This window comes from Sciurus carolinensis, chromosome 8 (genome assembly GCF_902686445.1).
Source record: "Sciurus carolinensis chromosome 8, mSciCar1.2, whole genome shotgun sequence".
Lineage (NCBI taxonomy): Eukaryota > Metazoa > Chordata > Mammalia > Rodentia > Sciuridae > Sciurus > Sciurus carolinensis.
This window is the reverse complement of record NC_062220.1, coordinates 64,159,720-64,186,894: the sequence shown is the minus strand read 5'-3', so window position 1 is coordinate 64,186,894 and position 27,175 is coordinate 64,159,720. Positions and strand designations below refer to the sequence as shown.

General features: G+C 35.7%; 2 protein-coding genes across 2 annotated transcripts in view; one reads left to right on the top strand and one right to left on the bottom strand.

Annotated features, from left to right (window-relative positions):
• Positions 1-26,767, bottom strand: part of Lrrc17 (leucine rich repeat containing 17) — a 29,731-nt gene extending 2,964 nt beyond the window's left edge. Inside the window, exons 1-3 of the mRNA XM_047561511.1 lie at positions 26,560-26,767; positions 8,715-9,627; positions 2,151-2,306 (exon numbers count right to left, since the gene is read on the bottom strand). Coding sequence (XP_047417467.1) covers positions 2,151-2,306; positions 8,715-9,486 — 928 coding nt within the window. The 5' untranslated portion in view covers positions 9,487-9,627; positions 26,560-26,767. The remainder of the gene's footprint in view (positions 1-2,150; positions 2,307-8,714; positions 9,628-26,559) is intronic.
• Positions 1-27,175, top strand: part of Fbxl13 (F-box and leucine rich repeat protein 13) — a 227,398-nt gene that overhangs the window by 99,054 nt on the left and 101,169 nt on the right. The window contains exons 10-12 of the mRNA XM_047561512.1: positions 11,972-12,024; positions 16,421-16,521; positions 26,490-26,619. Of these exons, the coding sequence (XP_047417468.1) occupies positions 11,972-12,024; positions 16,421-16,521; positions 26,490-26,619 (284 nt within the window). The remainder of the gene's footprint in view (positions 1-11,971; positions 12,025-16,420; positions 16,522-26,489; positions 26,620-27,175) is intronic.

The following is a 27,175-nucleotide window of genomic DNA, read 5'->3' as shown; positions in this document are numbered from 1 at the left end:
AAATTAAGAGGATCCCAAGGATGGGAAAGAAATTCTTGAAATTATGTGAATTTCATAAATGATGAGGGAAAAATATGATGGAAGTAAAGTAAATCCGTTGTCCAACTGTTATCTGTCTCTGTATTGTCTCCTTTCATTTTTCACTTGTGTTCTTTATATACCATAGTTTCCTGTAATTGTAACTTTTATTGCATTATTATTCATTGCTAGTATGTTTAACTTGGGCCACATAATAAATAACATTTCAGTTATTTTTTCAGAGAGATCTAAAACTTGTTTGGATCCATACTTCTTTTCTTTCTTTCCTGACTTCCACCCACCCCTTCAATCTTTTTCCAGTGCTGGAGATCAAACCCAGGGCCTTCTGCATGCTGGCCAAGCACTCTGCCTCTGAACCACATCCCCGGTTCTTGCACCTATACTTCTGATAGTTGATAAGCTATTGCTGTAGAGACAGCATCAGAAAGAAATTAGACACTTGACCCAGGGACCTTTGCCAGGGCATACTTGTCCTGTCGGTCTTTGTTTTCCTTGGGCAAGAAAGCATCTCCACCTTCAGATTTTTCACCCTGTGGCCTGGCTTGTAGAGATTAACTACTGTTTATTGACCTGCTCACAAGGAAAATGATCACCTATGTGGGACAAGAGTGTCTCTGTAGTGCTTATTTAATGTGAAATGAAAATTGCTTTTGGTCTTGCCAAAGATAATCTCAAGTTTGCAGTATATATACAGGTGAATGTGTAAGTGTAGCACAATGCTGTCCCCTTAAGAAATTTTAAAAATTATAATATTCTAATATTTTAAAAAGATGTTAATCCTAAAATATGCCTTTGTGTTGCCAGAATATTAATTCTTAATTTTCACTTCTATCATGTTAAAATTCTAATGTTTTATTAATGGTATTAGATTACCACTAAGAAAAGTCAGAGAAACAATTGTATTCAAAGTATTTATAACATTATATTTCATTATTAATAATATTAGGTTTTTTTATAGTTAGGACTTTTCAAATTTAAGTAGCATCAGAAAGGCACATATATCATGTCTGTTGTACACTTTGCCAATGTTTCAGTAATTCTCAGTTCTTTCCACATCTTGTGTGTTTTAAGTTCTTTTTTTTTTTTTGCCAGAGGCTTTTCTTAGCAAATAGAGAAGAGATTTGAAGTTGAAAGAGAACTGATCCTGGTTTAGGATTAGAAATAGCACGTTTTGCTCTGGTTTGAGCATATTTTATCTTAATTTGTGAGGTTTGTAGTTAGCAGTTAGTTCCAAATTTACTCTAAACAAGTTGGCAAAGAAAATGCCAAATTTGAATTTCAGTTTAAAAATTGTTATGTGTTCAGTATTTCATTGACCACTTGCCATACTTTCTATTTTTTTAAAAAATCTATTCTATAAAACATTTTAACTATTTGGGCTAAATGAATATTACAGTCAGTGTTCTGCATCTGTGGGTTGTATATTTGCAGATACAAGTTATCACAGATCAAAAATATTTTTAAAATATTTGAAAATAATATTTTCAAAAATATTTGAGAAAACTGTATTGAACATGTGCTGAATTGAACAGATTTTTTTTTGTCATTGTTCCTTAAACAATGCAGTCTAATCACTATTTACATGGCATTTGCCATGTAAATGATTTTTGTATCATAAAAGTAACTAGAGATGACTTATAGGGAGGGTATATATAGATTATATACAAATACTATGCCATTTTATATAAGGTATTTGAGCATCTGTTGATTTTGGTATCCAAGAACCCTTTACAATAAGGGATGAATGTAATACATACTTCACAAAGCCACTTTTTGCAAATATTTCTTTCAGTGCCAAACAAGTCCTAATTTAAATGTCATGCTTAATTAAAATTCATACTTTTAACTTATTTAGCTTAGTTTTTTTATAATGTTTATTTATTTATTTAAAAATATTTTTTAGTTGTCAATGGACCTTTATTTTACTTACTTATATGTGAGGCTGGGAATCGAACACAGTGCCTCACACATACTAGGCAAGTGCTGTACCACTGAACTACAACTCCAGCCCCAGTGTTTATTTTTTTTAACTGTATTTACTATAAATGTTGCCATAGGAGAGAAATCACAGAACAGCTCTGTTTAAGGGGCTGATATTCCATGAAACTTACCAGGATCTATGAATTCAATGCTGTTGCTGCTGAGGTTTAATTTCTTAAGCTCATGAACATCTTCAAATTCCTTGGGCCGAAGTTGGTTGATTTTATTGTACGACAAGTCAAGTTTAACAATATCTGGAGGGATATTGTTTGGAACTTTCTTCAACTCTGGAAAAATTAATAGTATTTAGGTTATTGTGTTTAGTTTTGGTGCTTTTCTTGCTCCAATTCTCTCTTCACTGCCTCACCTGTTTGGTTGAAGACTCAACTCTTAAAGAGAGAGCTGAGGGATATCTAAAGCCAGAGAAGACTGGTATGAACAAGTCTTAACATCTGCTAAATTCTGTCAACGCTCAGTGAATCAAGTGCATCAAATCTACAGGAAGGGCTGTCAGCCCTTATTGAGCTGATCAGAGAAATTCCCTAACTGCAGTGGCAATAAAACAAGAGGAGGACCAGCAGGCAGTGCATTGTAGGTAGCCAAGGGGCAAGATAGGACTTAGTCCTGGCTACCCAGTAGTTGCCAGGGAAAGTTTTTGAAAAAAGAATCAAAATAAAACCTATAAATCAAACTGCTATAAGCCTGCCCCCTCCCACTCTCTTTCTACTCCTGAGCTTTCTATAAATTATTGGTTTTTAATTTGCACCTTCATTTTATCCATCTTTTTAGATCTCCTCTGCCCACAAATAAGCTCAATTCACTTCAATCTAAAAAATAAAAAGCCCATGACTTCCATGATCTTAAGCAACAGTAGTCAGCATTCCCCCTTTATCCTCAGGAGACACATTCCAAGACCCACATTGGATGTCTAAAACCACAGATAAGATGAAACTCCAGATATACCAGGTTTTTTCCTATACATATAGACCTGTGATAAAGTTTTATTTATAAAGTAGACACAGTAAGAGGTTAACTATAATATCCAATAATAAAATAGAATAATTATAACAGTGTGCTGTAATAAAAGTTATTTAAAACAAGTCCTAATTTAAATGACTTGCTTTTCTCAGTGGTAGTTATCAACATCAGACATGGTATACATTTTACTGATTTTTTTTCCCCCTTGTTTTTGCTCCCCTACCTTCCCTGCCTCCAAGGAAGCTTCATGAGGGAGACTTAGGACAATGCCAGAATAAATAGATAAGTGGTGTGTAGGTTAATAACTTTTATAATGGCAGTCAATGATCCCTACTACTGATGTCCACTCCCCTGCAGGTGAACCTCTTTTTTGAGTATGCATGAACCTAGTGACTTGCTTCTAACCAAGAGAATGTAGCCAATTTGGTGGGATATTCCTTCTGTGTTTGGGTTACAAGAGAATGTGACTTTCATCCTGCTAGTGGATCTCTCTTTTACTGGCTTCAATGAAGTGAGCTGCCATGTTAGAGAGGCCCATGTAGCAAGGAATTAAAAGTGACCAGTAGCCAGCAATATTACTAAGAAATCTTAGTAATATTTGAAAACCACAGACAATTGAAGTCTTAAGGAAAAACAGAAGAGATGATTTTTTGATATTTAGAATTTAGGATAATTATTGAGAATGGCCATAGTGTCTTGTAATAGAGGCTTAAAAAAGCAGAGCAGTTTTACTTCAAAATACCCAGAATCCCACCTCTTCTCTCTTCCGCCATTGTTACCAAATTAATCCAAACCACCATCACTTCTTATCTGGATTATTCCAATGATGTCCTAAACCTGTGTGATCCTGGCAGATCATGTCACTTTTCCAGATGGCAGAATCCTCCAATGGCTTCCCATCTCAAAATAAATGAAAGTCAGGATAAATCCTCACTGAAGCCCTACAAAGCCATTGAGAATTGTAAGGCATCTTTACCACCAGTGTCAGCACCTTCTAGGTTCTAGAAATCAGCCTGTTTAGCAGAACTTGCTTGCCAAGTTCACATCTACTAGGCTGGACATGAGGGTGGATGACACACAGCCTCTGAAGGACAAGCTAAAGTGGGTTAGCCACAAATAAATGGGTAGAAAAAAATGTTCCAGAGAACACTCTGGAACCCAGCTTGAGCAAAGTGGTGACCTGTGGATGTTGGAAAAAGAATGTGAATTACAAAACCAATTTTGGAGTTGTCAGCAGCAATCCTGGATAAAAATAGGATCCACAAGTAGTACCAGGAAATGTAAACCAATGCCTTTACTAGTATTGCTTTGAAAAGAAGGAAAATCTTACTTCTTGAATTGATGAGTAAAAATAATTCTTTACTGAGAACTTGAATAAGAATTAGAAATATTGATGTAAAGTATGTTTGTCTTCATTAAAGAATGTATAAATAAATATTTCCTTAGGCCAGAAGTCAAATTTCATCAGTATCCCCATTTTTAGATCAGGCATCACATGGTATCCAGATTTCATGTTTACTGCCACCCAAATTCTTCCTGAATGTCTCGACAATGCCATGTTTGCTTGATTATCACCCTTTATAGGTCTTGCTTCTCCTCCAACCAAACCTTACTGACTTTGAGGAGGGAATTGGGAAATTTTCTCCATGTAACTTCCCCATTTAGTAGGTTATCTTGATTGTCAGCAACCTCAGAACTAATTTGAAGGCTTGGTAGTAGGAATTAATGAGATGAATGACCCTGTTTATTGCAAATTTAAAAATTCTTAACAGTTCAATCCAGGTAAAAAAAGTGTGTCCTTAACTTCAGAGGCAGCTGGGGGCAATTTACCTACATAATTTGCCCCCACCTGACCTCAGAAGTGAAAATGATAAATTGTCCTTATAAATCTGAAGTTAAAAACAGTTTAAGAACCCTGATTTTCATGTGATCTTAGCAAATCCATTTATCTCAATATGGCATAAATGTACCTTTCAACTAATCCCACATTTTATTCCTTTTGAAAGACTAAGTTTTGTTGGCAAAGTGCCTCTCTCTCAGTGAAGAAACTATTATTTTTTTTCTTGATCTCAGATGTTTAAGGCAAAAATAGTGATCTTTGAGGTCTGTATGGTTGAATTGGCACACATTAGGGACCCTACACATACCATCTGACTCATTGTTAAGTCAGTTAGGAAAGGCTCAACTCTGTTAGAGGGATCTGTATTGCAGGTTCTCTGTAAGCACTTATGTGTATTTTTCTACAGAGTTTAAAAGGAAGCTTCAATACTGGGAGGAATTATACAGGAGACATTAATAATTCTTTTTGTGTAATAGATATAGCCAGATCTTGAAGGGAGAGATGGCATTACTTCGTGACCAATGACTTGAAAACTGAGTTTCTGACAGCCTGTGAGGGCAGCTGAACTTCTCTATACCTCAGAGAAGGTATAGAGATATGCATCACTTATAAAATGAATGTAATAGTACTTCTTTTATGGTTGTGAGCAGTAAATGACAATGCATATAAACCTCTGTCTCACTGCCAGGGAACATTTAGGTACTAGCTATTAGTCACTAATATTACTGCTAGTTCCTCTCTTGATAACAGGCTTTAGATCTCTTTAGATTCTGTATAGTGTCTAAAATGTGAAGCATGATAGTCAAAAGTATTACTGCTTTTCAGCAGGGAGCTAGAGATGTACATTGCTGAGCATTTATTTTTCATATTTAACATTTGTTACCCATTTATAAAATGGAATAAGGAAAATTAGATCAGATTAAATTCAAGTTGTCATACTTGTATTCTAGCTATGCTTTTTAACTTATATGTATTTTTACTTTTAAAGGCTTCTTTGCTTTTTTTGAAAGAGCAAAGGAAAACAGTTGAATTATTGTTACCAATCTAAAGTACACGTCCCTGTGCCAGGCACAACTAAAGGAAGTGTAATAGACAAGCCCTCTGCCTTTACACAGGAATCAACAGTGTAATAAAAAATGAAAAATAAATGATCAGGTGAATCAATAGATTTATATAAACAATGGTAAAGCCATCTATATTGCTAAAAAGGCAAAACTACTCTTCATTTTATAATCTAGAAGTATAGACTCTGCCTGGGAAGGGTGTGGGAGGGGGAATGGAGAGTGGATGGTTAACCATTACAGGGGTGCAGATGGGGGGAGGAATAACTTCTAATGTTGCATAGCACAGTAGAATAACTGTGGTTGGCAACATTAGTTGTTTATTTTGAAATAGCTAGTAAAGAGGATTTTGAATGCTCCCAACACAAATGGTAAATATCTGAGATGATTGATGTGCCAGTTACCCTAATCTGATCATTATACATCATATGCATGTATTAAAATGTCACACTGTGTCCCATAAATATATATAATTACTGTCAATTGAGATTAAAAGTGTATTTTAAAAAGTAAAATATAGACTCTGAATCGAATACATAGTCACTGACATTTAGGGGAACTTGAGTTGTCCATTAATGTATGATCTGCTATTGGATAATTCAAGTTTGTATGTCATGAAACTTCATTTTGTGTTCCACTAAATAATATGTGTATTTTTGAAGCAGGGGGTGAATTTATGGGGCATGCCTGGAAGGTTGTGTTTAAACAACAATAAGTTGAGACTAGAACATCATAAAAATGTATATTTGCCAAGAGAAAAAGAAAAAATTATGGAAAAAAGAAAAAGAAACAGAACAAAATCATCTACATATACAGACTCTAAAGAGGCAAGAATAAAAAGACAGTAAAAAAAGAAAACTAGGTTATCTCTTCATAGAGCACAGTATAGTCTAGCTGTGGAAGTTTAAAATTTTGTGTAGATGAAATTTTTCTCAGATATTTAATGAACTTAATCCTACTTATCTCTTTGATACCTGGGGCAGGAAGGACAAATTCACTTAAGCTGGAGTGTAGAACTTCATATAAAGTATTCTAGGACAACTTTAGGATAGTTGCTTTGTATTTTTTTAAAAAATGTGTAATTCTAAGCTTCACAAAGGAAATTCTAGTAAAAATACATTCTTTAGCATGAAGCCTTAATTATTCACCATAGTAATACTAGGGAAATTCTACCCAATATTGCTACAGAGAAACTACATATACCAAGTATTTTGTTATTTTCTGTTGCTTCTTGTTGAGGCAATACTTGTTTTGAACATGGTCAGATAAGTTCTGGAAGATAGCATGGTGAAGTAGGATGCTCACTGGGACTCAGACCAAGGTTCAAATACTGCTTTGCTGCTTACCTGTGAGGCCTTGATCTACTGACTGGACCTCCATGAACCTCATTTTCCTCACCTATATTTGGGCACTCTACTACCATCCTGAAAACTGGGGTTGGGTGACTGGAGCATAATAGGTTTTCAGTTAACATTTTCTCTCAAATTCAGAGGAGCTCAGCATAGTATGTCCCAGGTTATGAGGCCATAACTGCTCCTCTTTGGCATCAAATTACATGCAAATCACAAGCCACTTGTAGACAAATCTTCTGTGCCACATGGCTGTGGTGTGCTCTATCCAGGTGCCACCTTCAGAGCCAGGGAGTGAGTGGCGAAGCTTAAGCACAACTTTGCTGAGAAATGAACAAATGTACTCCTGACTCACGTTGCCTGATTTGTCACCATTAACAAATTCCTGCCTTGTTTTCTCTTGAGAGGGGCCTCTAGGGCCCTTTTAACTTCACCTTTCTCTTGCCCTCAAATACAAAACAAAGCAAATCCTCCCAAAATAGATGGAAGAAATGACACCATGCTCTGTATGACTCTAATCCTGTGATATACTACTGTAAATAGTAATTGTTATTACTAATAAATTATTAGGCAATGCCAGAAATGACCCATATAAACATTGTCATAATGGTTTGTTATTATGCAGTAGATTAACAGTTTCTGCTCCACACTTTGATGATACCCATCGTCACTGACATGCCAAGAACATTAGTAAGATCTCCCATCTATTTCTTAGTTGAGGACTTTATCCTGTATGTTCAAATCCTGTATAGCATGAGCACAGGATTGTGTGGGATAGAGAACCCGATAATGATTTGCAGAGAGTAGGTAATATTCCAGAAAGATTTCCTTAGTCTCACAGTTCTTAGATTAAATAATTTAGATTTGGTTCTTTAAATATTCTTTTTGGTCTTTTTCTGAATAACATGGGGACCATCAAGATATAGGACACTAGCAAGTATTTATTAAAACCTTGTGACTAAATGGCATGAAATACAGAAGCACTAACACGATAGTGCTTGCCTTCTGTCACAGAGTGCTGTCCTGTCTTATTCTGCAGATGTTTTTTCCTTGGGGTTTTCCATCCACAGAGGCACACCATGTTTTACCTTTAATTGATGTAAATCAGGTCACATACATGTAGATGGCATTTGTACCTGTTTTCATACCCATTGATTTTTACCTACATAAGTTAAATTGAATTTAAGATAAAAGGAATTCCTTATAGCCACAACTTGTGATGAGCAAATGGGTAGGATCCAAATTGCTGCCCTTGTAGGAGATACTTCATGTCTCCTTTCCTGTCCCGTGATTGCCAATTACCTTGAGTTTGACCCCAGAAAATCTTGAAATAGATTTTGTTGTCATTGGGAAAAAAATTCTGGTGGAAGTAACAGAAATCTGAAGGTATAATGGGGTGTAAGGAGGGTTTTAAGACTCAAAGAACATGTCTAACAGGCCATGAAAATGAAAAAGTAGGAAGCATACCTTTCCTTTTGCAATCCAGCGTTTGTATGGGAAACACGTAATTGTAGCACAGGGTTGAGTCTGCCTCAGGCCTGATGACTGGGGGTCTCCCTGACACTTGGGGTTTGGGGTCCAACTGCTCCTTTTCTTCTGCATTACATAACTGTTCAGCTTTTAGCTGCAGCAGTTTTTTATTTTTTAGTTTGTGGGGGCTTGCGCACTTGGCATAGTTTCCCAAATTTCTGTTCCTTGGAATCTGTAACATTGAAATGAGTGTTTCTAACTCACAAGTGCAGTGCCAGGGGTTGTCATAAAGTCGCAGGTAGCTCAGCAGAGGCGTATATATGAACACCTCTTCTGTCAAGACTTTGATCTGGTTGTGCTGCAGTAAAAGGGTGGTAAGTTTGTTTAAGCCAAAGAAGGCTTCACTCTCAATTTTGGAGATCTCATTCTGTTGTAGATCCAAGCTTTTCAGGTTTTTAAATTTGGAAAACATGTTATTTTTCAATACGCGGATCTTGTTTCTTGCTAAAAGCATGTGCAGCAAATCTTGAGGCCAGGCAGGTAGCACATAAACTAATTTTCTTTCTTGACAGTCTAAATATTTCTCATAGAGGTATGTGTACACCTCACAGGGGAGGCCTGGTGCATAGCGCTTGACTGGGTTGGAGCCTCTTCGGCCCCCACCTGCCCGGCCATGATTTGTTCTGCTTCTTACGCTGCCAGGGCTTCCCTTGCGCAACTCAGCAGCTTTGCAAAAGCAGAGCAATATTACAATAGTAACCACGCGCATCCTGACATCCAGCTGGCCCCAATTCTTTGGTGTGACAGATGGAACAAAGAAAGTATTCCTTTGAAATCCAAGTTTGGGTAATCTTAACTCAATGCAGTTCAGGAACAATAAGACCCAGCTGGACTATGTGGAGTTCCTAGACTGGAATAGAGAGAAAAAAAAAAAAAAATGAAAAACATTAAAAGTTAAAAATTATTGTGAATACTGTGTGTGGCCAAAATAGCAATCTGTAAAGCAAAGGGTTTCCAGTTTAAAAAGGTGTTTGCAGATCAGTGGTATAGAAGGCTCCTCATCCTCTTTCTTGCCTTGCTTAGTGTTCTTATGTTTGGGCCCTCAATTTGGATCAAGACTCTTTTACCTGCTTGATTGTGTGATGCTGGGCTAGTTATTTAACCTCATCTTCAGCATCCATAAAATGGGACCAAGGATCCCTCCTTAATGTGTTGGGAGGATGAAATGGGCTCATGCATGTAAAATACCAGCCTAGGGGAAGTCCTCCACAAATGTTAGGACTCAGCAGGATGAATAGTGAAACCTGTAGTTCATCAACACATTGCATTTAGGAAATTAAAGGAATTCTCCTCATATCCTTGAGATGTGCAAAGAAGAGTAAGACTCTAACGACTGTGTTTCTTTCCTTTACTGTCTTCCAATTCCTAGTCATGTTGACTGTGGTCTCCAGAAATACGCAGAGTAAATGACTTTGTTCTTGTCATCTCCTGCTTGTCTGGGTTCAAATGTCACCTGTTAACTGAAGCCTTCTCTTTCAGGCCTATTTAGACTTGTACCCCTCCTCCTTGTCAGGCACTCCCAAATCAATTTTCTTGGTTTGTTTTTCTCCATAGCACTCATCAGCATCGGTCACTGTAGCTATTTGATTTATTTTCTTCACTGTCTTCCTTAACTAGAAAATAAACTCCCTAACAGCTAGGCTGTCTATTCTGCTCACTGCTGTATTTCTTTGATTAATATGTGTTGAAAATATGAATTACTTTTACAAAACCATTCTATAAGAACATTTATCTCATAAACTACCATGTTGTTTGGGGAATCAAGTTTTTTCTTAAGTTTTACTGGGGACTTCCATGATCTGCACATTTTTAAGCATTCTTTTTATTTTTTAAAACAATTCTGAAAATGTTTCTGATTGGCATTTATCACTTAGGATATAGTTCACTCTTGGTAAAGGAAGAAATGTTCAAATGGACTTATAACTAATAACATGTCTGTTATTAGCATGGGGTTATATGGTTATGAGTGACAGATGTGCTTTCTATTCATTGTAGCATTTTGAAGTTAGTACCACCTCTTGCCTGGGGTTTTCCCTCTTCTTGGGGTCTCCTCCACCTAGAACGCCTTCCTTCTTCTCAAGCATTCTCCCCATTCACTGGTCTGTGTATCCTCCCTAGCTGCTTTCAAGGCACTAATTGTGTTATACTTTGCTGTCTAGCTACTTGTGCATGTGTCTTTTTGTTTTGCCTATATTTACATCTTTTTTTTTTTTTCCAGTGCTGGGGATCACTCTACCTCTGAGCTACCCCCCCAGCCCATATGATTGATTTTATTTTTTATTGGTGCATTGTAATCATACATTATATGGGAATTAATTGAATGCTCATGTCTTGTCTTCCCTAAGAGACGATAAGTTGTGCAGTGGTCTCTGGTCCTAGAGATAATCTAATCAGGCATTTAGTCTTTCTAACCCTCCAATTCTTTGTCTACAATTCATTGTAAATTGTATGTAAATCTAAACAAAACACTAAATCTAAATCAAAACACAACAAATGTTTTGTTTATTATTATGCATGCTGAAGTGTTTGGAGGGAAGTGTGCTCATGTCTGCAACTTGCTTTGAAATGTACACAAAAATAAGATGGAGGGCTAGGGTTATAGCTCAGTTGGTAGAGTGCTTGCCTTGCAAGTACAAGGCCCTGGGTTCAATCCCCGGCACTGAAAAAGAAAAAAGATGGAATGAGGTGTGTATTGAGAGATGGATGGGTGTATATAATAAAACAAATTCAGTATTATATAAATTATAATTTACATAATGGGGTTATAAGTATTCATTATACAACTATTTCAATTGTTATGTGTTTGAAACTTTTCATGTTAAAAAATAAAAATAAAAAAACCATGCACAAAAAGCAAGTATGTTTCCTTCAAGTGTTCCAAACTAAAAGCTTTTTAAGTATTTAGTGTTTTTCCCTAAGTAGTATTTTTTTCTTTTCCCCTTCCTCTGGTAAGCCTCGAAGAGTAATAAATATGTGTATATATTTTGTATTTAAAGCCAAAAAGTCATTTTTCTGGGAAAAAGACACTCATGACTTCCAAGGTTTCTGTTTGTTTTCTAATGAATACATCACATTGAATGAAGGATGGAAAAACTTCAAAAGTTCCATTTGAAATGTTGAATTTTTATTTAAATGTTTAAAAACTTAAACATTTGTAATATGTTGTTTAGTAATGTGTAACTTGTTTGATTTAGGCCACTGTAGAAACTTACAAGAGTTGAATGTCTCTGACTGTTCAACACTCACTGTGAGTATGAGCAGCTTATTTTACTGTTGTTTATATAGATTGTGCCTTGTTTCATTGGAGAGCCAATATGCAGAGAGTGCATGCCTGTGTGTGTGTTTAGGGTTGAAGTGGAAAAAAGCAAACTCTATTAAACATTGGCAAGAAATTTTACTCCATCTGTACAAGGCTATTACTAATCTTGCAGATGGATGCCCAATGTTGGAGCCTCTGGCAAGTGGAAACTCTTTAATGATTACATAAAAATGAACTGTGTTTCATGCATATGTGTATGAGACAGGAAAAAGAAGCTGGGCCCCAAAAGAGATGATAGACTCATCATAGTGGTTTTCATGGCTATCAACAGTCATATCAATAGTCGTACCAAAGAAGATGGAAAAGAACATGTATATCCCTGTTCCCCGTCTTTTCCTCTGTTCCCAATTTGTTTTCCATGCTGTGAGCGCACAATACTCTTCTAAAAGGCAGATCTGATCACTTCACTCACATCTTCTATCAGCCACACACTCCTATTATCTACACCACTGGAGTTCTTTTAACAATACCAAACCTTAGAGACCCTATATGGTCTTGCCTTTGCCTCCCTTTCCAGCCTATCTTGCTTCAGTCCCATGGACATATTAAAAGATTCAGTGACCCCAAGCCTCTGTTTGAGTTTTCCTTGCTAAAATGCACCAAGTTGCTCTTTGCAGTTTCTCATTTGCTAACTGTGTTCTTTGCTTGGAGTGCCCTTTGCCTTTGTCTTCAAGTGGCACTTTTCTCCTTGACAGGCTTTAAAGCTTATTTTACACATCACTCCTCTAACAAGATACTACTGGCTCCTGGGGCAGAGTTCACTGCTGCTCCTCTGGTTCCTGAAATAAGTAGTCCTAACCATAGTATTTCTGCCTCCTTCACTAGCCTAAGAGACCCAAAGGGCAAGGGAGGTGCCTTATTCTTTGTGATAGTCATAAGCACACAGCACTGACTTTGATTTCTAGTAAGTATTCAGTGATGTTTAATGAATGCTACTATATGGAGATGCCTAGTAGGTAATGATCACCATTGGTCAAAACTTGAGATTCCATCTCTGGTTGACATCTAAGTATAAATCTTAATTAACATTACAAGAGTAAGATCAACCTAAAGAGAAGATATGAGAAGAGAAAGGACTTAGGGTTGAGCCCTGGGGAATGCTGACTTTTAGGTGCAGGCAGAAGATGATAAGAAGGAATAATAAGAGAAATAGGTTGAAAATGAAAGTGTACCACAAAATGCACAAGAACAAAGAGTATCAGAGAAAAGAGGCCAAAGTGAGCCATTGAGAAAAGGACTCAGCATCATCTCCTAGACCTGAGAATTAGAAAGTGATTTTTGCTGTAGCAGTTTCAGTGTAATATTGGAACAGAAATATAATTGCAGTAAAGTGGACAAGAAATGAGAAAGTGAGGCATTTATCATAAACTGATCTTTCTGGAAATGTGGCTAAGGTGGTAATAGAAGGAAAATAGGGGCAGGAAAATGGAAACAGGCTTATAGAAGCTGGTGGAAATTCTCCTGAAGTAACCAATGGAGCAAGTCTTTGAGGAGACAGGAGGAAAGAGAATAAAGAGCCTGATCGTGTGAGTCTCCTCATTGGCCACAACTCAGGATGAGAACCAAGCCTCTTGGCACAGGTGAAAAGACTTCATGAAGTAGCCTTTCCCTACTACCCCAGCCTCCTCTTTACAGTACTTTCTTTCAAATTTCTACTCAATTTCAATCCTGAATCACCTGAAGTTCCCTGAGCCTGTCATGCTATTACACTGTGTCCTTTAATCCATTTTTCTATTTGCCCAAAAGAGTACTCTTCCTACCACCCCCATCCAAACCCACTACTACTTCCTCATCCTTTAAAATACTCTTTAACTCTGTTGGGTCTTTCCCTTTACTTAAAATAAAAACAGAAACAGATCTTTAAAAACAGTGTTATGGAGATATTAATAAATTTATATTGATATCAGTATTAAATTTACCCCAAATGTATAATTTAATAGTTTTTGGTATATTCAGAGTTGTACAACAATCACCACAACCAATTTTATGTCACTTTCCTCATCCCTGAAAGAACCCACACACATTAACAGTCACTCCTAATATTCTCGCAAACTCCCACCCCTTGGAATGCCGTTCAGTTTTTGACAGGATGAATTTGTTCCTCTCCTGAGTTGTATCTGTGCAACTTCATTATTTATACTCAGTACTTCATTATTTATACTTTCTACTTTTTTAAACTTGGGTTTATACATATCCTCTTTTAGAAGTAAGAACGCTTTGAAAATTCTCCCTCAGTGTTTTCTCCATGAAATCCACTTCCCATTTTTACAGCAAAATATTTTTTAAAAGATGGAAAACATTATTTGAATAAATAAAATGTGTACATAAAAACATTAAAACCCCCAGAACTCTTCCACTTCTTACCATGATATACAAATTAAGCATTTATATTAGTAGTTTAGTTTCTGTCCATCAGACCACAGAGGACCACATTAGATGAAATTAGCTAAGTATCTTTTCAGAGGATTATACTTTAACATAAATATACTGCTTCTTCATGTTCAAAAGTGCCCCCAAGAAATGGAGGGATAGACATACATCAGAGAAAAAATAGTTCTACTTTTTCTCTACTTTTCCTCTACCAGCAAAGTAAACATGGGCTCCTTTGTTGAGAGATTTTAAATCTTTGCTACCATATTCTCCGGATGTCTGCCTGTGGTTATAATGAGATTGTTTGTCCAATGACTTTGTTCTCTCTGAGGATATACATAACACCTACTATGTTAAAGACATCCAGTTAGGTGTTAGAGGGATTTTAAAAAGAATCAGTCTTTAATTCTTGCCTTCTGGGAGTTTCAGTTCTGCATATGAGCAAAAGATCATATTCTTCGAATTTGGCTTTCTATTAGGAAAGTTAGAACACAATGCTTTCTGCATTGAATTTATTAACATCAAAGTCTTGTCCAATTTTGGAGTCTATAAAGGGTTGATAATTTTGTCCAGCTACATTTTACTATTGTTTTTCTCTTGGAATCATAGACTGAAAGACAGGCTTACGTTTAAGGAGTTGGGTAACATTCATACACAGAGCTTTGATTTCTAAGCTTGTCTTGTGAAATACATTACTTTCAGAAGGATTTAAGTATTGTACATTGTGGATAAATTCATAAGCTATTCTGCAATGTAGGCACTCACACCATGTTTGCATTTATGTGTTCAAACATTTGGTGTCTGGGTTTTGAGCTTTTTTAGTGGGAATTGGAGTGGTTTGAATTTGTTTGGATGTCCAAGCTCCTCTAAGCAGGAAAATTCGAGAATGGATTACCTCCTCAGCTCAAGGGAAAGTCAAATTCCTTTATAGTACGCAAAGCACATACTGTCCTCCTCCTGATCCTCACCTTTTCATCCTCTCAGGACCTGTCCTTCTAAAGGTGGATAAGCAAGCTTTTTTGTTTTTGTTTTTGTTTTTTTTTTTTAATCTCTTCTTGCCCCATCTTGTTTGTTAACCAACGTCTTTCCACTAGTACATAAACATTTTGATGTTTGATTGGTACACTGAACATTTTTGTGTGTATTCAAGTACAGTGCCACATTTTATGGTTGTGTGCCATTCATCTGATTTTATAAATTTCAGTTTAGGGTCAGTGCTTAAAATCCCTGTTTTCCTGTCTCTTTCATGTCACAGTCACACCCATTTCACATTCACTTACCCATTTCAGCCCTCTGCAGGAAGATTACTTGAAATGTTGAGATTTTCCCCAACCTTCTCCAGCACTGAATTTCATGCCCACCTTGTGCTTAGTCTATATTTTTCCTTTAGGCCATCTTCTGTAAATATGGTGAAATTCTGTCCAGTCATTTTAATATGCTCAGTATCACAATCACAGAAACTTCGCTACACACACACACACACACACACACACACACACATAAAAGTATATAAAATATATGTGTGTAAATGTTGACTAATTTTTAATGAAGCCCAGTTGAGAGTGTTTATTCTTTTCATCTTTCAGAATAATTTTATTACATTTAAAAAGGGATCAGTTTTTAATCACTTTTCTGCACCTGAAAAGTCAAGTGTGTTTGACATTTATGTTCAAATTTCTTGTCACAGAGTAGAACTTGCAGGGCTTAACATTTTAATAAAATGTCTTTGTGACGAATTGGGACTTTCTCAAGAAAGGGAAAAGGAGGGAGTAATAAAGCTTCAAGCAAAACCATTAGTTTCTATTTAATTTGATTTAAACTGATACCAAAGAATATGAAGAGACTAAGTCTTGCATATATTTTTCCTGGGGCAGAAAGAGAAGTGATAGAAAATGGAGAAATTGCCAAGCCGATTAGGGTTTTCATAAGATTCTTCCCTTTGTTTTTTATGCAGGATGAATCAATGAAACACATTTCCGAGGGCTGTCCTGGGGTCCTGTATCTCAATCTATCTAACACAACTATCACCAATAAGACGATGAGACTTCTGCCAAAGTAATGTTTGTGTTGTTTGTATTACACTCCACGGGGCCCTGATGATCTTAGCATTCCCCAAAGGCAGTGCTCTCTTTACCAATACCTCACTGCAGTGGCCCTGCTGTTCTGATAAAGGACTTCTCCCCAGGCTGGTGCCAGCACTCTTCTCACTTGGCAGGTGCAATTTGATCAGTGGTATTCTGTCCTGGCCAGTGTTTTTGTCCCTTTTATAGCAATGTGCCAAGTAGCCTGAATTTGACCTCGCCTATCTCTTCTCAGTCTCCCTTTCTGGATGCTGGACCTTGGCACCAGAATTCCAGTCTGTGTTTGGGACTTCTTTATAACACAACCCTAACATCCTGCCTCCCTATACTTTGAGCACCACTCTCCCAGGTTCATTGTCACTCTGGCTACCTCTTCAAACCCTCACCACAGCCAGGGAATCTGACACTTGGTTTTTGACTGTTTGTGGACTATTGACATCCCTGGGCATGAAATGTTGCTTCTCCTCAGCCAGCATTTCTTTGGATCAGAAGAGACAGAATAACACAAGAGTTGTCAGAATATTCAAACTTACTATAAATTTATGTCATTCAATTATTCTTTATTTGCATTATGGAAAGAAAAATTAGGAAGAGTATACAATCATTGGCAGACATTTAAATTTGACTTTGAGAAAACATTTCTTAAAATACTGTGAAAGAATAAACTATTTTAGAGGATGTAACTTTTTGAGATCCTATGAAAACTAGCAGTGAGACATTTGGAAAAGCTTAGAGAAAATTCTGGGTGGTATTTTTTTTTTTTTTTTTTTTTTATCTTCTGACTCTAACCATTTTCCACAAATAAGCAAACCTCAAAAAAGAGCCACCATATTTTCCATTTATCCTGTTAATTGAATTACCATGTTTTATTTAGTCAAATCTATGGAAACTTCCCTTTGAAATTTCTCTGAGTACTTTAAACATAGTCTTCCCTTTTCTAGGCATTTAATATACATTTACTTGGGTTTTTTTCACTCAAATATGTAATCAATCTGGAACTTATATTATTAGTAGATGAATGAAGCAAATGTTTTGAATCAGGGGTCAACATACTACAACCCATGTAGCCCAAGGCCTGCTTTTGTAGGTCCATAAGCCAAGAGTAGTTTTAACTTTAAGTATTAAATAACTAATCAGTTATCCAGCATCATTCATTGACTATCAAGTGGTATCTGGTTCTTCCTTATATACCTAAAACTCTTATGCAGACAATGCATTTTTAAAACTCATCCCCTTGTAATGTTTTATCTCATGTTACTTTATGTCCATTGTGTCTCTGATGAAAATCCTCTGGGGTGTTTTGCTGTCATACAGCTCCATGTTTAGTGACCTCTTGTTGGTAGTTTGCAATGAGCTAGTTGGGAGTAATCCACACCATGGAAAATGGCAAATATTATAAATTAGGCCTTGATTTGTTGTTTTGTCAATTGTTTAGATTTGAGAAAGGGATAGAAAAAAACAATAAATAAAGCAGATTAAATTTAAAAGTGTGTCATGTTTGTAGTAACAATATTGTGAATAGCACAAAAAAACTGAGGGCATACTTCTTTCAATACTTTAAAATTATTAACTGATTTCAGCAAAGGCATCACTCACGTCATTGATGAATGAGTGAAGTATGGATAGACATCTTTGTCTAACTCCTTAATGTGAATGAATGTAATGTAATCCATATGGAGCTATGTTCATTCTCAATTGCAACTGTTGGTGGGCTGGCTGTAAGAGTTTGGTGAAAGAATCAGTAGTATGTGTGAAACTCAATTGGCATATGAAATTGATAATAAAGAGTATTGTGTGTTTTGTTATTATTTGTAAATTGTATGTTATTCAGCCTTTGTAAAATAAGTAAGATACAAAATTTTATAGTAAACTTACATACATTTATATGCTTTTATTTGGGGAGAGCTAGCTGTTTTGTTTACCAGTAAACTGATAAACATAAACCAGGAACTGATTTATATTTTTACAAAATTGAATTTCCCTATCGGGAACATAGTTTCTTGCTATTTTTTCAAAATTATCAAGCCTCTCAATACAATTTTATTTTATTCACATGGATATTTTTTGTGAAAATTATTTCTAGGCGTCTTTTAAATTGTCATTGTGAATGGTAGTCTTTCTGATTATATTTTCCAAATGGTCACTTTTTAACTTGAGTATGAGATGCAGGTATCTTTTTAAACTTTTTATTTAAATGATTTAATAGATTTATTTTAAAAGAAAATCAGGGCTATACAAGTATTTCTAAATAATACTTTGGGCAAAGCTTATAAGATTTTGGTAAGTATTATTTTCATTTTCTAAACTAACTAGTCTATATTTGCTTTCCTCTTTGACCCAATAATTATTTAGAAGAGAACTTTTGGTTCCAAGTGGTTGACATTTCTTTGATTAAGCTTCTGTTTTTAATTATGCACTGTAGTCAAGAAATGTGGACTGAATTATTTCTACTTCTTGAAATTTATTGAGATTTCTTGGTGAACTAGTTTATAATTATTTTCAACAAATCATCTATAAATGTTTAAGACAGTTTTTTAAAAATCACATAAGTGCTTTTATTTTATTTTTTATAAATATTAAAAAATTTTTTTCAAACATGTATGTAGGGCAATAATGTCTGTTTCAATCTACCATCCTTCCCATCCCCTCCTGCCCCACCCCTCCCCTTACTTCCCTCTGTACAATCTGAAGTTCCTTCATTCTTTCCTACCCACCCCCTACTATGGATCAGCATTCGATTATCAGAGAAAACATTCGGCCTCTTTGGTTATTGGCTTATTTCACTTAGCATGATATTCTCTAGTTCCATCCATTTGCTTGCAAATGACATAATTTCATTCTTCAAGACTGAGTAATATTCCATTGTGTATATGTACCACATTTTCTCTATCCATTCATCTAAGACAGTTTCTTTTTAAGAACAAAATTCTGTGTATATATGTATATGTATATATATTTTATATATATACATATATATATATATGTGGGTATATATTTAACTTCTTGATTTGTCATAGAATAGTGATATATTAGTGGTTTATTATAGTCAAACTTCTCAATTTATTTTTGTGTTATTTTATACATTAAGGCTCATAAGTATCACATTTCATTACAGAGTATAGCTTTTATTCACATAAAATGATATTCTTTTTCCTGGTTGTTTCTTTGTCATGAATTCTTTTTAATCTGCTATTAAAATAGTCACCTATGCTTCCTTTCACTTGTCCTTTTTGTGGAATTAATGTATATATTCCTATATTTTAAACCTTTGTGTTACTGGGTTATAGTTTTGTCTCTTATATGTAGCTCATAGTTAACTTTAAATTTTTAAAATATTTTAGAAATTTCCCTCTCATTGCCTCTTAAAGAAGACAGTTTAAAATATTAATATTCTTGTAAAAATGGAGTATGAGGTCTTATTTTTACTGCCTTATTTTGATTTTTCTATTACTGCACTGTACCCAGTTTTTCTGACTTTTGCTATATGAACTATATCTAGTTTTATAACGTAAAGGTATTTGAAAGGTATTATACGTTCTGTTAATCATGACTTTTGCTAATCATTTAACTTTCCTTTTCATATTGATTTTTAGTGTTTACATTTAATATTGTAATCATATTTATAATGACTATGTAACCCTAACTAGTTTAGTTCATTCATTGGAAGTCCTCTTCCCCCACAATTGCCTTATTCTTTAGCTCTTATTTTTGATTCATCCTATGATGACTGGAGATAAAATTTTAAAACTCTTTCTTAAGAAAGATGCATGACTGTTAGATTTTTCAGCCATTTATCTCTTTAAAATGCCTGTTATCGACAGAGAAACAACATGTATCCCATTTGTTTACAATTTTATAATAAAAAAAAATAAAATAAAAAATAAAATGCCTGTTATCTTAGAGGATGAACAACAACTTCTCCTGGTGTATGGTTCTTCAGTCATGTCCCTTACTTTATCTTTAAAACTCTCAGGTGCTGCTTTATAAACTTTGATGTTTCAGGTGAAAGGGAAGTCTAAAAACCAGCATGATCTTTTGTTCCTCTGTTTGTAACCTATTTTTTTCTCCCAAGATGTTTCCAAGAGTTTCTTTTTCTGTGAAAAATTAAAGACATTCTCCAAGCTTAATTGTGTTCTTTTAATTAATTTTTCCTGGAACATGGTAAACCTTTTGAACATTAAAACTTGAAATTTTTTTCTCAGCCAAGAAAGACATTTCTCTTTTTAATGCTTCTATTAATTTGTTCAAAGTTTATCTTAAGAATCCCCTTTTATTTTTATATTTTATTCCTACTCTTCAAAGCTGCCATATTCTTTCTGATAATTTTTTTCTATATATGTAGTTACATTAGCAATCTACCTTCTCTATAATCAGTAATTCTTCAAGTGCATTCTGAAGACAGCAGTGTTCTGGCAAATATTTGCAACCTGGCTGGGGTGGTGGGTAGAAGCGTGATTTCTGTGGTATAAATAGTCCCACTGTGGCCAATTTTAAGCCACAACAAGATGTCACTTAATGTGGACTTGGGAGATGTTAAAAAATTCAATTGGAGCTAGTGCAGGCCAGCTCCAATAATATCACTGTGGGAGGCCTGTGAGGATCCGGCGACCCTTGCAGAAATTCCTTAAGGTCCTTTAATTCTGTGATTTACAATTTCATTCAGGACTTTTCTTTAGACATTCCACACTGAAGTATATAAATATAATTATATTTATGTGCATATGAATCTCAGTTTCTCTACCTAAATATATGTTAATATACATATGAATTATTTCTACTCTTTAGATTTTATTGAGATTTCTACATAGAATAGTAACAATAGCTATACAATAGTATATAGAGAGAGAAGGAGGGAGGAAGGAAGATGGAGACAGACAGACAGACAAAATATATTATAAAATCCATTTATGAAAATATGAATTTACAAAGTAGATGATTTGAGAGTGGTTTACATCATATTACAGATTATTTTTAACTTAAAACATTTTCTCCATACTTTTAGATAACTTTTTTCTCTTAAGAAATTTAATGTAGTATTCTAGCTATGCATAACTTGTTTATTTTACAAACAAAACTATACTTTTAGTGGGCAATAGATAGAAAAGTAGGACCCCCATAAGAATTTTACTTTTATTTAACTTCTAGATCTTGCCAGTGAAAGAATATTATGCAGACTAAATGCTACTTAATACTGCTATTTTTTTGTCATGTAGAAAAAATATATGCTGACTAAAATTTTATAATGATTTTCTATTTTTTTGCTCTGTTTTCCATTGTTTCAAACATGCTTGGATATGCGAAAGTGTTCTTTAAACTATAACCAGAGAGACGTTGGTTGTTGCTGCTGTCATTCTCTTTTCATTGCCTTTAGTTCTTTCCAAAGAAATCATTTGCCATAAGAAAAATATAATTTGTTTGGCCTTTTTGGCCACACTGATTTGTCATTTTTTATTTGAAACATTTTCCTCACTTCTTTGGAGACTTGCTTAATTTTCTAAAGTTGAAAATGAGGGCTGCCACAATTCATGCCCATTTCAGGAAATTTTTTGACTCTTATTATTTCCTGAATTCAGCCCTTTCCTGTTGTTACAACCTAGGTGGCACTCTCAACTCCTTATTTGGCACAGCTTCCTGCTGGTCCCACCTCGGTTTTTCTTCCCTGTAATCGCCCTTCTTCATGCTGCAGATGGACCATCCTAGAACAATCTTCTTATGGTGTCTACATTCTTCTTTAACTGTCCCTTAACCTACCAGTCAAACGTGCCGCCCAAGTTCTCCAAGAGAAGTCCTTAACTCTGGTCCTCTGCTTGCCTTCTCTATGGCTGGAAAGCCTTTCTGCTTCTCTTTTCTAATCCTCAGCCTCAAGTCATGCCATCTGCCAGAAGTCCAGTGTTTTCGTCCTTCCCTGCGTTCTGATAGCCACATCGATTCATTTATTCACTACATATTAACCAACCACAATGACATTTAGTTGGTAGTACAGCCATTATGATCTGTGTTCTCCGCACCTCCCCTCCCTGCTTTTTCTCTTTCACTATGTCAACCATGCTGACCTCTAACTCAAGTAATCCTCCTGCCTCAGCCTTCCCAGTAACTGGGACTACAAGCATGTACCACTGTACCTGACTTGATCTTTGTCCTTTAATATGCTATAGTGGAGTGGTGTCTAATTATTTTTCATATAGATGAATTGATCCTTCAATTGGTTTTGAACTTTCTTATTATCAGGGTTACCATTTTTACATACCTTTTTTTTTTTTTTTTTTTGGTACCAGGATTGAACCCAGGGTCACTTGACCAGTAAGCCACATCTTCAGTTCTTTTTATATTTTATTTAGAGACAGCGTTTCACTGAGTCGCTTAGGGCCTCAGTAAGTTGCTGAGGCTGACTTTGAACTCGTGATCCTCCTGCCTCAGTCTCCTGAGTTGCTGGGATTATAGGTGTATGCCACCACAACCATATCATTTCTTATTGTCAGAGATTATATAGTCTTATCAGTACCCATGAATGTGGGGCAGACAAAGTAAGCCATTGTCCTCACTGAACAACCTCAAATTAACCCTATAAGAGTCCACATCACTCTATTTAGATTTTTCTGCAGAACTCTATTGCTTGAAACTGCTTCTGTGAAACTAAAAAGCCCAACACTGAACTATAAAGAATTCACATGCAAATTGCCCCTTTTATAGACTTGGTCTTGTCTTAGTGATTTTTAAGAGAATTTTTCACTAAAATACATAATTTTACAATTCCTCAGGTGTTGAAGATTTACTGTAGAATGCCTCAATTCTTTAAAGGAAACAAAATCAGAAGAAAGAAGGAAAAAATAATTTCTATAGTTTCTATAAGAATTGTAATTTATTACATTTAGTAGTAGCAGAAAAATAAAGAAACCATAAAGAGAAAACCCATTCTCCAAGAAGAAAAACTTAAATTACTAAATAATTAAGAAAAGATTTTAAAAGACTGGAAACACTGTGCCTCAAAACAGAGTTAGAATTGTCAAGTAGTCTCTGCGCTGAGAAAATGTTGAATCAGACCTTACTCATATAGGAGACACGTTTCTTTGCCAAAATCCTTAATAAAAAGTATCACTATTGCATAAAATTTGCCAAGTGTGATTTCACTGTTAACTGATACTTTTCCCATCTCCAGCAGCTTTAAGTATGCCACAAGTAAATCACTAGACAGGCTTATAGGGTCAGTCTAGATTCTTGTACTTTGCTTTCAAACTCAGGTTGGTTCTTATGAGGTTCCACTTTGAAGACAGCCATCCAGAGCCTTTCAACCCAGGGGTCATTTAGTCTAATGAGGAACCTCTTCTCTCTGAACCAGAGGTTGTTAACCTGGGGTTGGTGAACTCCCCCCAAGGGACCAGGGATGAAATTTACAGGATCCATGAATTTTGATGGAGGGAAAATGCACTCTTATTTTCATTAAACTCTAACTGAAATGTAGGTATAAAATCTGAGCAGTATTAGCAACTGCTAATACTTGGGACTTTTTTTCTCTTATAAATCACAAATACGTTCTTATGTTATAGTTGTTATACATAGTTTGAAATATTATTGACATTCATCACTCCTTCACAATCACAGTAGTTATTAGAACTGCCACTAGATCTTGTTATATAATTTGTTAAGAAGGAAGCACATATATTACTGTTCTACCCATTTGGCTTAAAAATATTTTGATAATTAGGTATTTCAATATAATTGGCTGCTTTTTAATCTTATATATTTTATTTTATGAATTTAAAAGCATTATACTAAGAATCTTAGACCTTCCTTGACTGCTAATGGTGTCTGTAACAAGTTAAGAGCCCCTTCAATTCTCATTTTTCTTGTTAACTGACCACATGGATTTAAACAAATGGAACAATAGGCTTGGGCCAGGGCATACACTGTGACATCCCGTAAACTCTTGAAATCATCTATATGCACCACTCTGGTCAGATGAGTATCTATTGCATTAAATGGAAGAAATAGTCCAAACTCCATAAAAAAGTTACTATGTTGTTTTTATTTGGTGGTAGTAGTAGCAATCATAATAATGCATATATTCTCAAAGCTTTTACCATGTCCCCACCGTTTTTTTTTTTTTTAAAGATATTTCTGGCTACAGATGAACACAGTACATCTTATTTATTTTTATGTGGTGCAGAGGATCGAACCCACTGCCTCACACATGCTAAGCAAGCACTCTACCACTAAGCCACAACCCCAGCCTGACCCCCACTGGTTTTAATTGTTAAAGTCACCCTCAAGATATTACTGTTATGTCTGTATTTTCATTTAATTGCATACTTCTAAAGGGAAAGAGGAGATGGGATTATATTCTGTGTTACAGATGAGAAGACTGAGGGTTAGTAAAGCTGGTAGTCTCAAAGTTGGTTAGGAGAAAAAAAAATTAGAGATGAAATTCTTATCACCATTTAGCAGATGGGGAAACAATCTGAGAGTTAAGTTGCAGTATGTGCAGGGCTAGGACTGGAATCTAGTTTGGTCACATTCCACAACCCGGTGTATTTTTCATTGTATGGTGCTGTCTACCTCACTACTCTTTTCTACATTAGAGAGCTGAAGTTTTGTTAGAAATGACACACCCCACCCCTACTCCAAGAAAACTGTTCTTGACTCAGTTGAATCATGGGGTTTAAGGGAGAGGAAAAGAAGGAGGACTTTGGCTTCACTTGTAGTTGGGGAGAGGGGTGAGTCTACAGAGGATAGTGCTGTCTCAGTCTGGGCTTCCCTCTCTGTCCTGCGGAATTTCTTGTATACAGCCATTCCTGGAGGGGAAAGTTATGAATCAAACAGTTCTCTGTAGAATAGGAATCATTATAACATATAGATGTGTTTTTCAGATTTTAGAACTCTGATTAATGAATGTTCCATACTTTTATATCTTATTTTCCATTTTGGGGGAAGTAGACTTTATTAAATTTATTTGTAAGCTTTTAAGGGGCAAGACAGGCATTTTCTCCCCACTTCCACATTTGCTGCTAAACTGTTGCAGATCACAAACCAAGAGCAAGTTGCTAATACCATTACAAAAGCAGGCAGTAGTGGGAGTCCTTGCGCTTTTAAAATACACAGCTGAGGAGGGATTGGAAACGTGTCCATAGAGTGTACTCAAAATGTGAGCCCTTCCACAGTAGTATAAGCTCATCCTAACTACCCTCCTTTTTCTGGAAGCTCTCATTTTGGTCAGTGGGTAGTGCCATGTTTCATTTGTTTCAACTCTGTAAGATTGAAGTCTCTGGTGTCGTTTTTATTCTTTTCATGTGTCGCCTACTCCTCTGCAAGCAGTTCTTCTTACACCTATGTTTCAGTTCTATATATCAATGCCTTTTTATTAAAAATTTTTACTGTAATAATAAAACTGTTACTTATAAAATCATGCATATTTAAGTCTATATTTTTCAAACCATTTACTTATCAGATCCATTTAAAGAGACTGTTATGTTGTTTTGCCTTCTTTCCCAAATCCTCACTCCCATAGAACAGTTAATTTCCATTTTAAAAAGGGTTGGCTTTGTAGACATTTTTCACATTATTTTGGTGCTCCAAAGCTAAGACCTAAAAACAACAATAAAGCAAACCCTCACTTTTGGTTTCTGAAACAAACTAACTTCCAAACAATGTGAATGCAGTCCCCCTCCCCCGGATTGCCAAAAAAAGCTTTATCCAGTCAACTTTCTTAAAAATCTAGCCAAATATTTTTAATGCTGCTCACTTGAAATGTAATTATGCATTATTTGCTTTACTACTGAGGTCTCCTTTAATTAACAAGAGTTAACCATAGAGTTAAACTGTTGAACATCTGCAAGGAGAAAAAATTAATATACAGTTCCCTTTGTCATAGTGGCTTAAGAAAAATGTGAGAGAGCAGCTGAAGTATAATTATTTTCCTTCCTCTCTTTTCTCGCCCTGTCTTTTCAGACACTTCCACAACTTACAGAATCTTAGTTTGGCTTATTGCCGAAAGTTCACAGACAAAGGTTTACAGTACCTGAATTTAGGGAATGGATGCCACAAGCTCATCTATCTGGACCTTTCCGGCTGCACCCAGGTTTGTCTTTCAGTTTTCTCTTTCCAGCAGCAGGCAAGGACGTCCTCCGGGGCACAAGCTGCATCCAGCCCTCATGTTATACTAATGCTGTGCACGGACCGCAGCACACTTTTCAGAGGTTTTGAATTACATGGCCACAGCTGCTTAAATTTTCCCCAGGATCGCTACTATAGGCTCTTGGCTTCCTTCCACTAGAGTGTCACATCGACCAATAGGCAGAGCTCATTGGATGATGAAACGGACCACTTCTGTGGAGATACTTTGAGCACAATTCTAAGACCAGAGTCCAAATCTTGAAAACTTAGAGCTGCTACTAACATACAAACAAAGGAAAACCTTTGGGGGAAATTTTGCACAGAATTCCTGAATAGCTAATGAACTCCAACATGTTTTTATTTTTGGGGAGAGAGGGTGAGTGAAATGCTACAGGTGATCAATGTGAGGAAGAAAATATAACAATTGCAATTTTAAAAATCGTGTTGGGGTCTATGTGGGAAAATATTTTAAGTTTGAGGGAACAGGGTTAGGAAAGTTGGGCAGAAAGTAGGGTAAAGTT